Below are 14,999 nucleotides of genomic sequence, written 5' to 3' on the forward strand. Positions count from 1 at the left end.
AGTACTAACTGTGAAGTTCTAGGCTTCTGTTTCCTTATGCAGAACTTTCTCTCATCCATTAGTCAGGTATTTATTAAGCATCAACTATATGCCAGGCCCTGTAACAGTTTGGCAGTTCCTCAAAAGTTAAACAGAATTACCATACGATCCAGCAGTTCCACTCCCCTGTACCCAAAAAGAACTGAAAGCAGGGACTCAAACAAGATGCTTATAAGCATGCTAATATTCACAGAAGCATCATTCACAATAGCCCAAAGTGGGAACAACCCAAGTGTCCGTCAACAAATGAGTACATAAACAAATTTGTGTGTATTTTCACAATCCGTATTCAGCCATAAAAGAAAATTAAGTTCTGATACATACTACAATATGGGTGAATCCTGAACATGATGCTAAGTGAAATAAACCAGATATAAAAGGACAAAAACTACATGATTCCATTTACATGGAATATTCCACTTATATATGGAATAGGCAAATATGTAGAGACAAAGTAGATTAGAGGTTACCTGGGTTCAAGTGAGGGGGAAGGGGAGAGTTATTATTTAATGGTAGAGTGATAGTTTGAGGTGAGAAAGTTCTAGAAGTAATGATAATGGTAAACAATATTGTGAATGTGTTTAACGTCACTGAATTGTACATTTAAAAATGGTTAAATTTTATATTATGTATAATTTGCCACAACAAAAAAAATTGAGGAAACAAGAAATACTGATATGGATTTAACCATTAGTAACATTTTTAGATTATTTTTTTATTTTTTTAATGTTTATTATTTTTGAGAGACAGAGACAGAGCACGGGCTGGGGAGGGGCAGAGTAAGAGGGAGACACAGAATCCAAAGCAAGCTCTGGGCTCTGAGCTGTCAGCACAGTGACCCACGTGAACCATGAGATCATGACCTGAGCCAAAGCTGGCACCCAATCGACTGAGTCACCCTACTTTGGCTCATGTCATGATCTTGGGGTTCGTGGGTTTGAACCCACGACAGATTGGAGCCTGGAGACTGCTTTGGATTCTGCCTCCTTCTCTCTCTACCCCTCCCCAACTTGCACTCAGTTTCTCTCTCTCAAAAATAAACATTACGGCACCTTGGTGGCTCAGTCGGTTAAGCCTCTGACTTCGGCTCAGGTCAGATCTCACATTCGTGGGTTCGAGCCCCGCATCGAGCTAGCTCTGCACTGACAGCTAGCTCAGTGCCTGCAGCCTGCTTCTGGTTCTGTGTCTCCCTCTCTCTCTGCCCCGCCCCCTCTCATGCTCTGTTTCTCTCTGTATCAAAAATAAAAATAAAACATTAAAAAAACATTTAAAAAAAATAAACATTAAAAAAAATTTTTTAAATAAAATAAATTAAGGATCCCTTAAGTAAATGACAACATAAACATGACTAAATTCATAACAGCTTTAGGAAATTAAAAAGTAGAATACAAGGGGCACCTGGGTGGTTCAGTCACTTAAGCGTCCAACTTCAGCTCAGGTCATGATCTCACAGTTCGTGAGCTCAAGTCCTGCATCAGGCTCTGTGCTGACAGCTTAGAGCCTAGAGCCTGCTTCAGATTCTGTGTCTCCCTCTCTCTTTGCCCCTCCTCTGCTCATGCTCTGTCTCTCTCTCTCTGTCTCTCTCTCAAAAATAAACATTAAAAATATTTTTTTAAAGAAGAACACAAAAAATGTAACTTACAAGTGGCAAGCAATGAAAATGTATAAACAGAATGACAAAAATCAGATTTTGACATAAAATGACTTAATTCTGGTATATATTCATGGGGTTCTTCTATAAAGTTAATTTACATTTTCAAACACTATTTTTCCTTCAAAAGTTAGGACTTTCAGACCTCCTCAGTCCTTCTGTAAATTCCTTACCATCAATTCATTCCCCCAGCACAAACAGACAAAGGCTCCACACAGCCTCCTTGCCAGCTGTCTCACCGCCTTGGCCTGGAAAGCATCCAATTCTTTCTCCTCTGGAACCAGAGAAGTACTGCCCCTCTCCTAGACCATCCCACCAAGCTGGGGAAACTACCTTGCTAAGAGCATGCTATTCACCAGCAGTATTTAATGCTGTGAATTCTTCTCAGGTTTACCTATTGGTGAATTTAGGTTTTCAAGATCTAAAGCCCTTGCTGGTGCTTTCAGTCTTAAATTTTGCTTAACAAAGTGATTTAGTTTGAGAAAAAAGAGACCTACAATCATATCACCTGGCCCACAACACAAGGAAAACTGAGCTGAGAACCTGCAAAAGCCCAAGGATACTGCTCTCTCCAATCAGCCAGTAACTGACCTTTGTATTCAGGGGTGAACTCCTTCATTTCGGGAGGGAGGGACTCGTAAAAGCGCTGCTCCCGGGAGATGAGGGGCTTGCACACAGTGTGGTCGTCGTAGCGCATCATGCTGCTGTGTCCGCCCACCTGGTGGATGAAGGGCTCCAGGAGGACTCCCCGGTCTCCGGCCCGACTTGCGTTCTTGCCATACTGCCCCACTTCCATGGTTTGACAAACACACATTGCGTTGGGGGCCAGTTGCACACTGAGGGCAGAGGATGCAGCACATGGGCCACAAAAGGAGAGCTAGGCAGAAGGTCCTGGCAAGCTGAAAGCCAACGGTCAGAGTCTGTTCAGCTTATTCTTCTTTCCTAACAGAAAGGAGAGAGGAAAAGAGGGAATCAAAACACCAGGCAAGCTACAATTTCCCTACAGTTCAAAGAATATCTGCTCCATGAAAAGAATGGGATTCTGGGGGCACCTGGTTGGCTCAGTTAAGCATGTGACTTGATCTCAGGGTTATGAATTTGAGTCCCACATTGGTCGCAGACATTATTTTTAAAAAGAAAAAATAAAAATACAAAACAGGAGGGGGGAAAGGGCAGGGCGGGGAGGAGGAAGATGGGATTGTTTTGTTTCCTGCTATGTATTCCCAAATGTACCACGCTGCCTGGTGCATAAGAGACACATGGTAAGTTTTTTTGAATGATACAACTTTGGTCTCCTCCATCCATTTTTTTTATGCACAGAAGCCCACATTCTCTTCTTTTCCTAGCTGTCATATACCTCCACGTTCCCTAAAGGATTTGATTTTAGACCTGCAGTATGTTAACAGTTATCAGAAAGGCAACCCTCCCTGCTTATTCCACATTCAAAAATAAGTGTTCAAATTCACTGTGTTCAGACTTCTCACCATATCCAGTAATGGTAATAAGAGTCTCTCACTGACTCAAGGAAGGGTTTTTGTCTGAGAAATCGGGTCACACTTTCCAACTTTTCTGCTGAAGGCGCCAAGGAGCAGGCAGGGAAAGTCATCCCTTGCTGAGTTATAGAATCATAAAAAGTTTGTTTTCCCAAAGAAATTCTGGCTTCTGATTTCTTCTACTTTAGGTCTGTGGCCATCAATTTATGGCCATGTCTGGCACCATAAAGCTTGCCTTTCTGTCTGGGACAAAGAAAGGTCCTTTGTACTTAAATACCTACCTTGTAATGTCAATTTTCTCTCAAAAAAGTTTAAGTAATGAGCAACTTCCCTAGTTCTGAATATTTTGAGATTAGGAATGTAGCAGGCAAGACTACATCCGAAAGACCAAGACTAAAAAAGAAAAAGTCAATATTTGTAAAAGCAGAAATATGTATGGCTTTATCTGCAAAAGATAAAATATTACTTTTTTTCTGAACCTTGTAATTTATGGGCATATCATCTACTGAAGAACACTGCTGCAAAACTGCAAACGTTCTTTTTTTATGTTTATTTTTAAGAGAGAAAGAGTGCTTGGAGGAGGTACGGGGGGGAGGGGAGAACAGAAGATTGAAGTGGGCTCTGTGCTGACAGTAGAGAGCCCAATGTGGGGCTCGAACTCACAAACCGTGAGACCACAACCTGAGCCAAAATCGGACGCTCAACTGACTGAACCACCCAGGCGCCCCTGCAAAATTTTCTGAATTCAAAGCTGCCCAGCAAGCTCTGTTCTATTTCACAGCTATCAACAAAAATGATTTTCCATTCCCCTAACTGATGAGCACCACTTCAATGCACACTTTTTTGCTTAGCTATCCACTTTCCACTCCTCCTTTAGGATAAGGAAACTCCCTGCCCCATGATGGACTTTTCCCCATATTCCAGTCTCCCAAACAGGAGTTGGGCGCACATCTCTACAGCTCCTAAGGCAGCTGTGCCAACTATCTCAGCAATACACCACGGTACTGTCATCTATTTACTTGTCTGTCACCACCACCAAACCATTCCCTTGTAACTCTAACTGGAATCCAAAGCAGTTCCTACCGAGCACACAGGAAGCGCTCAAAAACAGGTTTGCTGGAATGAATGAAATGACTCTAGGAAGAGGGCTGCAGGGAGTAAAAGCACAACAATATGAAAACAGAAGGAGTTGCACAGTAGTAATGTTAGGCAGGGAAGCAGCTCTGGAGGACCCCTTCTCCGGGCTCCTGGAGGTGCCCACAGTGGCGGTGGATACTGCTTAGCATAGTCAATCAGTTCTTACCTTGGCTCAGCTGTTCACTGGGATTGCCCCCATGGGGGATGGGGAACATAGGAAGGTGCTGAACTTTCTATCCTGGGTCAGTGGGTGTCTGAGAAAGGAGAAGGATGGACAGTGCCAAGTGCCGCAGAAGTGCTGGACTCAGAGATGTGTGCCCAGCTCTGCAACCCCCAAAGGACTGAGAACCACAAGTCCAACCTCCTGTCAGATCTAGACTTTTGATGTTTTGTTTCCACATGACAGATAAAGTCATAGTACTGTTTCTGTGTTTCAAATATTTTCTTAGAAGTAAACATGTAAAACATCTCATATTTCTATGGCTTTGTTTGGAGTTTCTTTTTAAATAAATCTAGAACCTAAAAAATTGGAAGTGCCCAGTACATTCTCACTCTTTGTGAAGCCCTCGATTACAGTGTGGATCTGTGGGCAAGTCACTTAATTGCAAATTTCCTCAACTCTAATTTGAAGACATGCCCACCACTAACCCTGTGGGATATTCTGATGCAGGTGAAGGAGCTTGGGCTAGCCCTGCTACTTCCTAGCCTTGGAAGTACTAGAAAGAGAAACAGCTCTGACTTATAAACAGTAAGAGGTTGTTCCTGAAGTCTGGTGTCCTCCAAGACCCACTGTGAAAACCACAGAAGAAGAAGGCTGTAGATAATGACATCTTTCTCCACTATTTCCTTACTAATAGAATCCCAATCAGGTAGCCCAACTTTACAGGAATGTGAAACTCCATTCTAGCTAGCTAAGGGAGAATCGAACAGTAGTACTTCCTTCTGATCCTGTAAGACGGCTGATTTAGGAAAAGAGCATGTGACTATCTTCTAAGCAGGAGAATGAGGAGAAGTTGGCCAGGGGTCCTCTGGGAAACATTACCTTGCTCTTAAAGAACAAGGTGTCCCTTCTCTTCCTCAGGATATTATTCTGTCTAGATGTGTAACTGAGACTACTGTAGCCAACCTACCTGGTGACCCTAAAAGATACTAGCCTAGGGGCACCTGGGTGGCTCAGTCGGTTAAGTGTGCAACTTTGGCTCAGGTTCACAGTTCGTGGGTTCTGTCCCTGTGCTGACTGCTCGGAGCCTGGAGCCTGTCTTCAGATTCTGTGTCTTCCTCTCTCTTTGAACCTCCCCTGCTCACGCGGTCTCTGTCTCTCAAAAACAAATAAAACATTAAAAAAAATTTTTTTTAATATTTATTTTAAAAAAAGATACTAGCCTAAAGACAAGGCTAAGCAGCTGAGCATGCAGCACAGAAGGACAGAAATCAGGGTCACTGATGTGATCACTAAAGTACTGGATATCTTGTTACGTAACAAAAATAAATTTCCCTTTATGCTTTCAGCCATTCTCATTAGGGTTTTCTGTTACTTATAGTCAAAACCATCCTAAATGAAGGGACAAAACAAGCATCAAACCCCCAGATCTCCAGGTAATACACTTTGCACATTAAAGAGGTGTTTTCTGATGATAAGGAAACCTCCAACAACTGAAGAACAAGCCCTTCACTGATGACAAAGGACACTCTCCCCAAGCTCCAAAAGGAAAAATGTAGCTTTATAATCTTTAAACTGTCCCCAAAGACAGACGATTTGAATTATGTCTGGCACCAAAATACTAAAAAAGAATCTGACAAACACAAAATTCATTCTCTCATAAATAGTAAGAAATCTGCCCAAATAACCAAAATAACTAGCTTAGAACTGATTATATTGTGATTCAACAACAGGCAGACCATAAAGAAAATTTATACTGCTGCCACTTCAGGACCTTAACTGACCATTATTTTTCACAAACGCATCTAAGTACAACGGAGTCAATAAATCCTATTTTCCAGAGTGTAATTAATCCTCAAAGATTTTTCAGGCCATCCTCTGCAAGAACAATGACCTGATTTCAAGTAGTTTATGTCATTCAAAACATCAAAAGCTTGTCTTTTCTAGACTTAAATTTAAGTATCTACTAGCATGAAGAAAAACTTGTAAATTCCTTAAAAGCTACAAAGTATTTGGGGTGCCTGGGTGGCTCAGTCAGCTAAGCATCTGATTCAATTTTGGCTCAGGTCATGATCTCATGATCAAGCCCTGTGTCAGGCTCTACTCTGACAGCACAGACCCTGCTTGGTATTCTCTCCCTCTGCCCCTATTTTACTCTCTCAAAAATAAATATTTAAAAAAATAATAAGGGAAAAAATTAAAGCTACAAAGTATCAAAAATATGTCATGGGGCACTTGTGTGGCTCAGTCGGTTAAGTGTCTGACTTCTGATCAGGTCATGATCTCGCAGTTCATGAGTTCAAGCCCCACACTGGGCTCTCTGCTGTCAGCATGGGGTCTGAGGATCCTCAGTCTCTCTCTCTCTCTACCCCTCCTTCACTACCTTGCTCTCTCAAAGATAAACATTAATTAAAAATTTAATTTAAAAGAAATTACTAAAAAAAATGTCATAAACCCCAAATCATGAGGGTTTCAATGCCCTGGTTTAAACCAACAACAACCAAAAAACCCCCACTAGTATGTTTTGCTTTTTTTGTTTTGTAAACAACTCCAAAGGTTTCCCTGGAGGAAACTTTATAAAATGATATGCTTTTCCCCATGTGGCAAAACATGGAGGTTCTCTATCTGGTTTATAATACAACAGTGTTTCTTTCCTATGTGCCTGCTATCTGAAATTAGTATTGTTCAAGTATACAATGCTCAAAAAAACTGGGGGCTATGACAATGTTATGTTACGTTGTGTAAGAGAGAGCACGTGGGTCCATGTGAGCAGGGGAGAGGGACAGAGGAAGAGAGAGAATTTTAAGCAGGCTTCACGCTCAGCATGGAGCCTGACACAGGGCTTGATCTCATGACCCTGGGATCATTACCTAAACTGAATACAAGAGTCAGATGCTCAATCAACTGAGCCACCCAGGTGCCCCAGGATGGTTTTTTAAATTTTTAATTACAGTGTAGTTAATGTATAGTTTTATAGATTAGTTCCAGGTGTCCAATACTGTGATTCAACAATTCCATACATTATTCAGTGTTCATTGTGATAAGTGTATTCTTTTTTTTTTAACTGTTCTTTTTTAAGTTTATTTATTTTGACAGAGAGAGCATGCACGTGCTTGTGGAGGGGCATGAGAGAGAGAGAGCAAGGGCAAGAGCAAGAATCTCCAAGCAAGCTCTGCATTGTCAGCACAGAGCCCCATGTGGGGCTCAAACCCATGAACCCTGAGATCATGACCTGAGTCAAAGTCGAATGCTTAACCAACTGAGCCACCCAGGTGCCCCGTAAGTGTATTCTTAATCCCATTCGCCTATTTCACCCATCTCCCCTCTGGTAAACATCTGTTTTTTCTCTATAGTTAGGAGTTTTTTGGTTTGTCCCTTTTGGCTGGTCTTCATTTTATTTTTTTAATCTTTTAAATGTTTATTTTTGAGAGCGAGAGTATGAGCAGGGGAGGGACAGAGAAAGAGGGAGACACAGAATCCAAAGCAGGCATTGGCTCTGAGCTATCAGCACAGAGCCCGACACATGGCTCCAACTCACAAACCATGAGATCATGACCTGAGGCTGAAGTTGGGTGCTAAACTGAGCCACTAAGGTGCCCCAGAGTTCATTTATGTATTAAATTCCACATATGAGTAAAATCATATAGTATTTGTCTTCATCTGACTGCCTTATTTCATATAGCATTATACTCTCTAGATCCATCCATGTTGCTGCAAATGGCAAGGTTTCATTCTTGTTTATGACTAAATAATATTCCATTGTGTATATATACCACATCTTTATTCCTTCATCTATCAATGGACACTTGGGCTGCTTCCATAATTTGGCTATTGTAAATAAGCTGCAATAAACACAGGGCTGCATGTATCTCTTCAAATTAGTGTTTTCATATTCTTTGGGTACATACCTAGTAGGGAACGGGATATTTTTAGTTTGAAACTAATAAAAAAATACTTCTGCTTAAAAAGCAGAACAACTAGGGGTGCCTGGGTGGCTCAGTCGGTTAAGCGTCCGGCTTCAGCTCAGGTCATGATCTCACAGTTTGTGGGTTTGAGCCCCGAGTCGGGCTCTGTGCTGACAGCTAGCTCAGAGCCTGGAATCTGCTTCACATTCTGTATCTCCCTCTCTCTCTGACCCTCCTCTATTCCCACTGTCTCTCTCTATCTCTCAAAAATAAATAAAGAACATTAAAAAAAAAAAACAGAACAACTAGGGGCATTGCGCTGACTCATTCAGTGGAGCATATGACTACTGATCTAGGGGCTGTGAGTTCAAGCCCCACATTGAGTGCAGAGATTGCCTAAAAAAATAAATTCTTTTAAATTAAAATTTAAAAAAAAACTAGACAATCCCTTGCAAATGTCACAGAACTCATTTAGGAGGAGAAAAGGTTTAGATATAATAATCTGCACATTATAAAGACCTTGCAAGTATATCTACTGAAATACATTAGGATTCACAATCTTTTTTCTGTAAGTCACTGTGCTTTGTAACTAACATAGCTCAGAGAAAGATATTCTCCCTTAGCACCAAAAATATTCTTTGATCCTAGGGGGCCTGGGTTGGCTCAGTTAAGCATCTGACTTTGATTCAGGTCATAATCTTGAAGTTCATGGGTTCGAGCCCCACATCAGGATCTCTGCTGTCAGTACAGAGACTATTTGGGATCCTCTGTCTCCTTTGCTCTCTGCTCCTTCCCCGCTCACATGCACACACTCAAGTTCTCTTTCTCTCTCTCAAAAATAAACAAAAAAATTCTTCAATCTCTTAAGCACAACTACAGTTTTTCATCCTGTGATTTCTACATAAGACTTGTCCATTCACAGGGCACCTGGCTGCCTCAGGCAGTAGAATACGAACTCTTGATTCTGGGGTTGTGAGTTCAAGCCCTGTGCTGGGCATGGAGGCAGTAAAGGCTCATTATGCAGTTACACTTGTTTCAGACAAAAGCTACAAAAGCAGACAGAATCTTCCCTTCCTGTGGAACTTCTGAAGCATATAAATACTATAAGGACAACAGGAACAGAAAGGAACCTAACAGTCTAAAACCATGCCAAGAGACTAGAAAGAAAAAAAGGAAAGGCTGGGGTCATTTCTTGAAATCACTGCTAAGCCAGATAAGGAAGAATAAACAGAGAAAAATAAATAAATAAACAATAGAAAACCAAGTTGTTCAGGGGTGCTGAGGTGGCTGAGTCAATTGATTGTTCAACTGCTGATTTCAGCTCAAGTCATGATATCACAGAGATCTAACCCCACACTGGACTCCATGCTGGGCATGGAGACTACTTGAGATTCATTCCCCCCTCTTCTCTCCCCCACCCCCATCTCTCCTCTCCCTCTGCCTCTCTTCCCCACTCACACATGTACTCACTCACTCTCTAAAAATAAAAATAAAAATTGGGACATCTGGGTGGCTCAGTCAATTAAGCATCCAACTTCAGCTTAGGTCATGATCTCATGGTTCGGGAGTTTGAGCCCACATCTCACTTTCTGCTATCAGCACAGAGCCTGCTTCAGATCCTCTATCCCCTGCTCTCTGTCCATCCCTAGCTCATTCTCTCTTCCTCTCTCTCTCTCTCTCTCTCTCTCTCTCAAAATAAATAAGCTTTAAAAAATAATAGGGGTGCCTGGGTGGCTCAGTCGGTTAAGCATCCGGCTTCGGCTCATGTCATGATCTCACAGTTCATGGGTTCAAGCCCCGCGTCAGGCTCTGTGCTGACAGCTAGCTCAGAGCCTGGAGCCTGCTTCAGATTCTGTATCTCCCTCTCTCACTGACCCTCCCCCCTGCTCGCACTGTCTCTCTCTGTCTCTCAAAAATAAAAAAACATTTAAAAAAATAAAAAATAAAAAAATTTTTACATAAAAATAAATTAAGTAAATAAAAATAAGAATAAAAATAAAAAGAACGAAGTTGTTAAAAGTTCCTCAAGTTTCTGGAAGAGAGGTACTCTACAAAGGCAATTATTTTCAAACCGTTTGGCAAGAATGGTCCCAAACGAGCCTACCTCTGAGCACCTGGACAGCAGTCCAATCACCAGCAGCCTCTAATGAGCACTAACATACCTGAAACTCCACTCACAACATGGAGAGAGCTTCCTCTTCCCCAGGGGTGCATTAGTCACTTGGAAAACATCTGAAGGAAAGTTATGCCCAGGTTTATCCTCCACCCCACTCCAGAATTAACTGCAGTCAGAGGCCTCTAAAACATCCCATTATAATCTCAGCCGCTCTGTGGGTCATGACTTGACTGCAACACCCAGTCAAGTAGTACCCTGGACACTCCTACCCCTGGCTATCACTGTCAAAGCCTTCTGTAGCTTCTTCCACAACACCATTGCCTTCAGCATCTTCAACCTTATCAGCCCTCAGAGCTAGTCAGTTGCCAATGCCATCGAAAGGATCATGGTTACCACAACATTCTGGTCATGCAGTGCAACATGGTCACCAAAACTAACATTCTGGGCATAATGACAGTCATCCTGAGGATCTTCCTACATAAGACCAAGTAACCAAGTATGATGCAAACCAGTAAGATACGAAGTATCTTCTCCCTGTCATGATTATGGACCTGAGCAATCAGTATTATCAGAACACACCAAAGAAAGACTGATGGAAAATAAAGTTTCTAAAAAACAAAACAACAACAAAACACACACACACACCGAAGAAACCTCTCACCATGGCCAAGTATCATCACACTGGGGATTAGGTTACAATACAAAAATCCAGGGGGAAGGAGGAGACACAAACATTCAGTCTATAGCAGAAAACATGAACAGTGTTTAAAGCTCTGCTTTGAGTACCTGCTCTCTCTTCTGATGAGATTTCACCCTTTCTGTGATGATTTGGTAGCATATTTGGTAAAGAAAGCTGGGTTTTGAGAGAAGGAGCTTGTACTTTTTTTCTGTTGAACAGTTTGTGGCACTATGTATTGAAAATTATTTTACTTTTAAGTGTTTAAAAATAAGAATATTCCCACCGCAGAAGCCTGATACATTTCAGTATTTAGTAGTAAAGCTCCTTTCTAATGAACACAATCTTGAAAAATGGAAACGAATCAGGATTATCTAATAGAATGCATTAGAGTAGACAAGACCACTATGTGCCCATTACTGGGTCTGTTTTTATTGGGTTGTTTCCATTAGAGTTTGAATCAGATCCTATATGAGAGGGAAAAAGTATACCACGAAGTTAGGCTTTGGTTTGTCAAAACAGGTATTTGGAACAAGATCAAGTTCTGGGTTTTGGCAAAATCTTTGTGACTGAACTTATATGATCCAGTAGATAACCTATGCCCTAAATACAAGAAGTGGCTTGGATTCTTTTTTATCTTATAAAAAAAACTGGGCCCTCACCAAAGGACCACTGGCTTGACTTGTGGGGTTGTTCGTGATAGGTCCGGGTGCTTCCACACTGTCCCCAACCCGAGAAGCAGAGCAGAGTAGAAGACTTGCAGAGAGGGAACAGCAGACATTCTTCACAAACGTGGACACCTGACTAAGAAGGGCTACAGTTAACTGCAATTCTCTCCATGTATTCTGGTGACTGATGTTCAGAGAGAAAATAATGTAGTTTGAATCAGTTATTTTGGATCACTGGAAGTTTATATTAAAATGGTTAAAATTTTGTCAGTTTATGAATGGACTGCTCCCCTAGAGGTCAAGGGGTTCCACTGTTCTACCTATGAGTTTGTGCACCACCAGCTACTGAGCACCAGTCTATTTGTTTGCCCTTCATTTGCTTTAAGATACCTTGGTTTCACATTTTACTATATAAAACAGGAAGGATCTTATTCTTTTTCTAATGTTTATTCATTTTTGAGAGAGAGAGAGTGCGAAAAGGGGATGGCAGAGAGAGAGGATGACTGAGGATCCCAAGCAGGCTCTGCACTGACGGCAGAGAGCCCGATCTGGGACTCAAACTCACAAACCATTAAGATCATGACCTGAGTCGAAGTTGGACACTTAACCAACTGAGCAACCCAGGCATCCTGGGAAGGAGGATATTTTTTTTTAATTTTTTACTATTTATTTTTGAGAGAAAGAGAGACGAACATAAGTGAGGAAGAGGCAAAGAAAGGAGGAGACACAGAATGTGAAGCAGGCTCCAGGCTTTGAGCTATCAACACAGAGCGAACCCATAAACCGTGAGATCATGACCTGGGCCAAAATCAGACGTTTAACCATCTGAGCCACTCAGGCATCCCTAAGGATTTTCTTAAAAAGAACTTGCTGAGACTGAATTATTTTCACTGACGAACAGCAACAAATGGAAATAAATGTACACTGCATAGATACTAATTACAATCGTTACGTGTACTTTGTTTATAGAAACTAACTCCTTGAACACATCATTGAACTCCAAAATTAATTACATCTTTATTCAAGTTCAATAAATTTTCTGCTAAAATTTGTATTACAATTGTTTTCCTTTTTTTTTAAAGTAAAAGCACTTAGTGATGTGAAATGACTGTCAGATTCTACTATAGTTTGTAAAATAATAAATAGGATACTTAACTCTATAAAAAGTATTAAAATGGATAAACTGTGGTATATCCATCTTTTCCTAAATTTAATTATTTTGAGAGAGAGAATGTGTGTGTGTGTGTGTGTGTGTGTGAGCCCATGAACAGGAGAGGAGTAGAGAGAGAGAAGACAGAGAATCCCAAGCAGGCTCCACACTGCCAGCGCAGAGCCTAATGCAGAGCTTGATCTCAGGATCTCAGGAACTGTGAGATCATGACCTGAGCAGAAACCAAGTGTCAAATGCTTAACCTATTGAGCAACCCAGGTGTCCCTGTGGTATATTCATTTGATGGACTACTAAACAGAAGTGAAAAAGAACCAACTACTGCCATATAGAAAGATGAATCTCACAGATGTGACATAGCAAGAGAAAAACCTAGACACTAAAGAGACTATGTGGTGTGATTCTATTCTCATAAAACTCAAAATGATAATGGAGACACAATAGTGGTTACTCTGGGAAAATACTAATTGAAAAGGGGCACAAAGATGCAAGTGACACTGTTGAATACTGTTGAAGTGAGCTGTATACTTCCATTTGTGAACTCTACTGTAAGTTAGAGCTTAATTACAAGAGAAAAAATTAATACTGTTCTCCTGTACCAACAAAAAAATAAATTTGAAAATGAAAACTATTTAAATACATCCCACTTACAACAGCAACCAGAACTATAAATTACCTATAACTCTTTAAAAATTATGTCAGACCAATAATAAAGCTTTACTGAAGGGCCTAAAATTAAGAGACACAATATAAGCACCTTTTCTGTTTGAATTCAATAACACAGCAAGCCTAGAAAGTGGAAATGAATAAAAGTCCTGGCAAAGAAAGAGAAACTGCAATCAGATATGGCGGTGAACAAGGTCAGGACTATTTTAAGAAGTAGTAAGACACTGTCTCCACAGCAGAGCAGTACCTGGTCACCAAGTTCCTTAGCTGGGCCAGCACAGACATTCGAAAATGCAGATCAGCAGACATGCACTCTAAGAAGCTTGGTTAGAATTTCAGTTCTATGGACAACATATATTTATAACCTCAGAGTAAGCACTTGGGTTTGATATGCAATCTTTTTGTAAAGAGAAGCATACTTGATGCCTTCACATTACATAGGCATATTTGCAAATTTCCTCAAAATTTCTTCAAAACTGGTTTATAAATCTGTTCTATTACCTCTTCTAAAATTTGAAGTGTTTATCTGGCTCAGTCAGTACAGCATGTAACTCATGGCCTCGGGGTTGTGATTTCAAGCCCCACGTTGGGCATGGAGCCTACTTTAAAAAATAAAATAAAAAACAACAAAGAACCCTAGGGACACCTGGGTGGCTCAGTCAGTTAAGATTCCTCCCCTGCTTGTGCGAGCTCTCAGAATAAACTTAAAAAAACAAAACAAAACCCAAAACCTAAATTTAAACAGATCCACTTACGCACTAAAAGAGTAATGACAATGTATGATGTCCTAAAAAATCATATGAAATATTTAGTTTTTAAAAAATTAAACTTGTGGGGTGCCTGGGTGGCTCAGTCAGTTAAGGGTCTGACTTCGGCTCAGGTCATGAGCTCACAGTTCGTGGGTTTGAGTCTTGCACTGGGCTCTGCGTTGACAGCTCAGAGCCTGAAGCCTGCTTCAGATTCTGTCTTCCTCTCTCTCTGACCCTCCTCCACTCATACTCTGTTTCTCTCAAAAGGAAACATTAAAAAAAATTTTTTAATAAAAAAATTAAAATTAAACTTGTCAAGAGGCACCTGGGTGGCTCAGTCAGTTGAGCAACCAAATCTTGATTTTGGCTCAGGTCATGATTCCAGTTTGTGAGATAAGAGCCCTGTGGGTTCTGTGTGGACAGCAGGGAGCCTGCTTGGGATTCTCTCTCTCCCTCTCTCTGTGCCCCTCCCCTGCTCACACAAACACACATGTGCTCTCTCTGTCAAAATAAATAAGTAGGGGCGCCTGGGTGGCTCAGTCGGTTAGGCCTCCGGCTTCGGCTCAGGTCA

At 41.1% G+C, this 14,999-nt stretch overlaps 1 protein-coding gene across 4 annotated transcripts in view; it reads right to left on the reverse strand.

Moving 5' to 3' along the window:
- The window catches only part of IP6K1 (inositol hexakisphosphate kinase 1), a 61,401-nt gene that overhangs the window by 19,731 nt on the left and 26,671 nt on the right, over nucleotides 1-14,999 (reverse strand). For all 4 annotated transcript variants that reach the window (XM_029916825.1, XM_029916827.1, XM_029916826.1 and 1 more), the window contains one exon: nucleotides 2,282-2,632. In XM_029916825.1, the coding sequence (XP_029772685.1) occupies nucleotides 2,282-2,504 (223 nt within the window). In that variant the 5' untranslated portion in view covers nucleotides 2,505-2,632. The remainder of the gene's footprint in view (nucleotides 1-2,281; nucleotides 2,633-14,999) is intronic.

This window comes from Suricata suricatta, chromosome 12, assembly GCF_006229205.1.
Source record: "Suricata suricatta isolate VVHF042 chromosome 12, meerkat_22Aug2017_6uvM2_HiC, whole genome shotgun sequence".
Taxonomy (NCBI): domain Eukaryota; kingdom Metazoa; phylum Chordata; class Mammalia; order Carnivora; family Herpestidae; genus Suricata; species Suricata suricatta.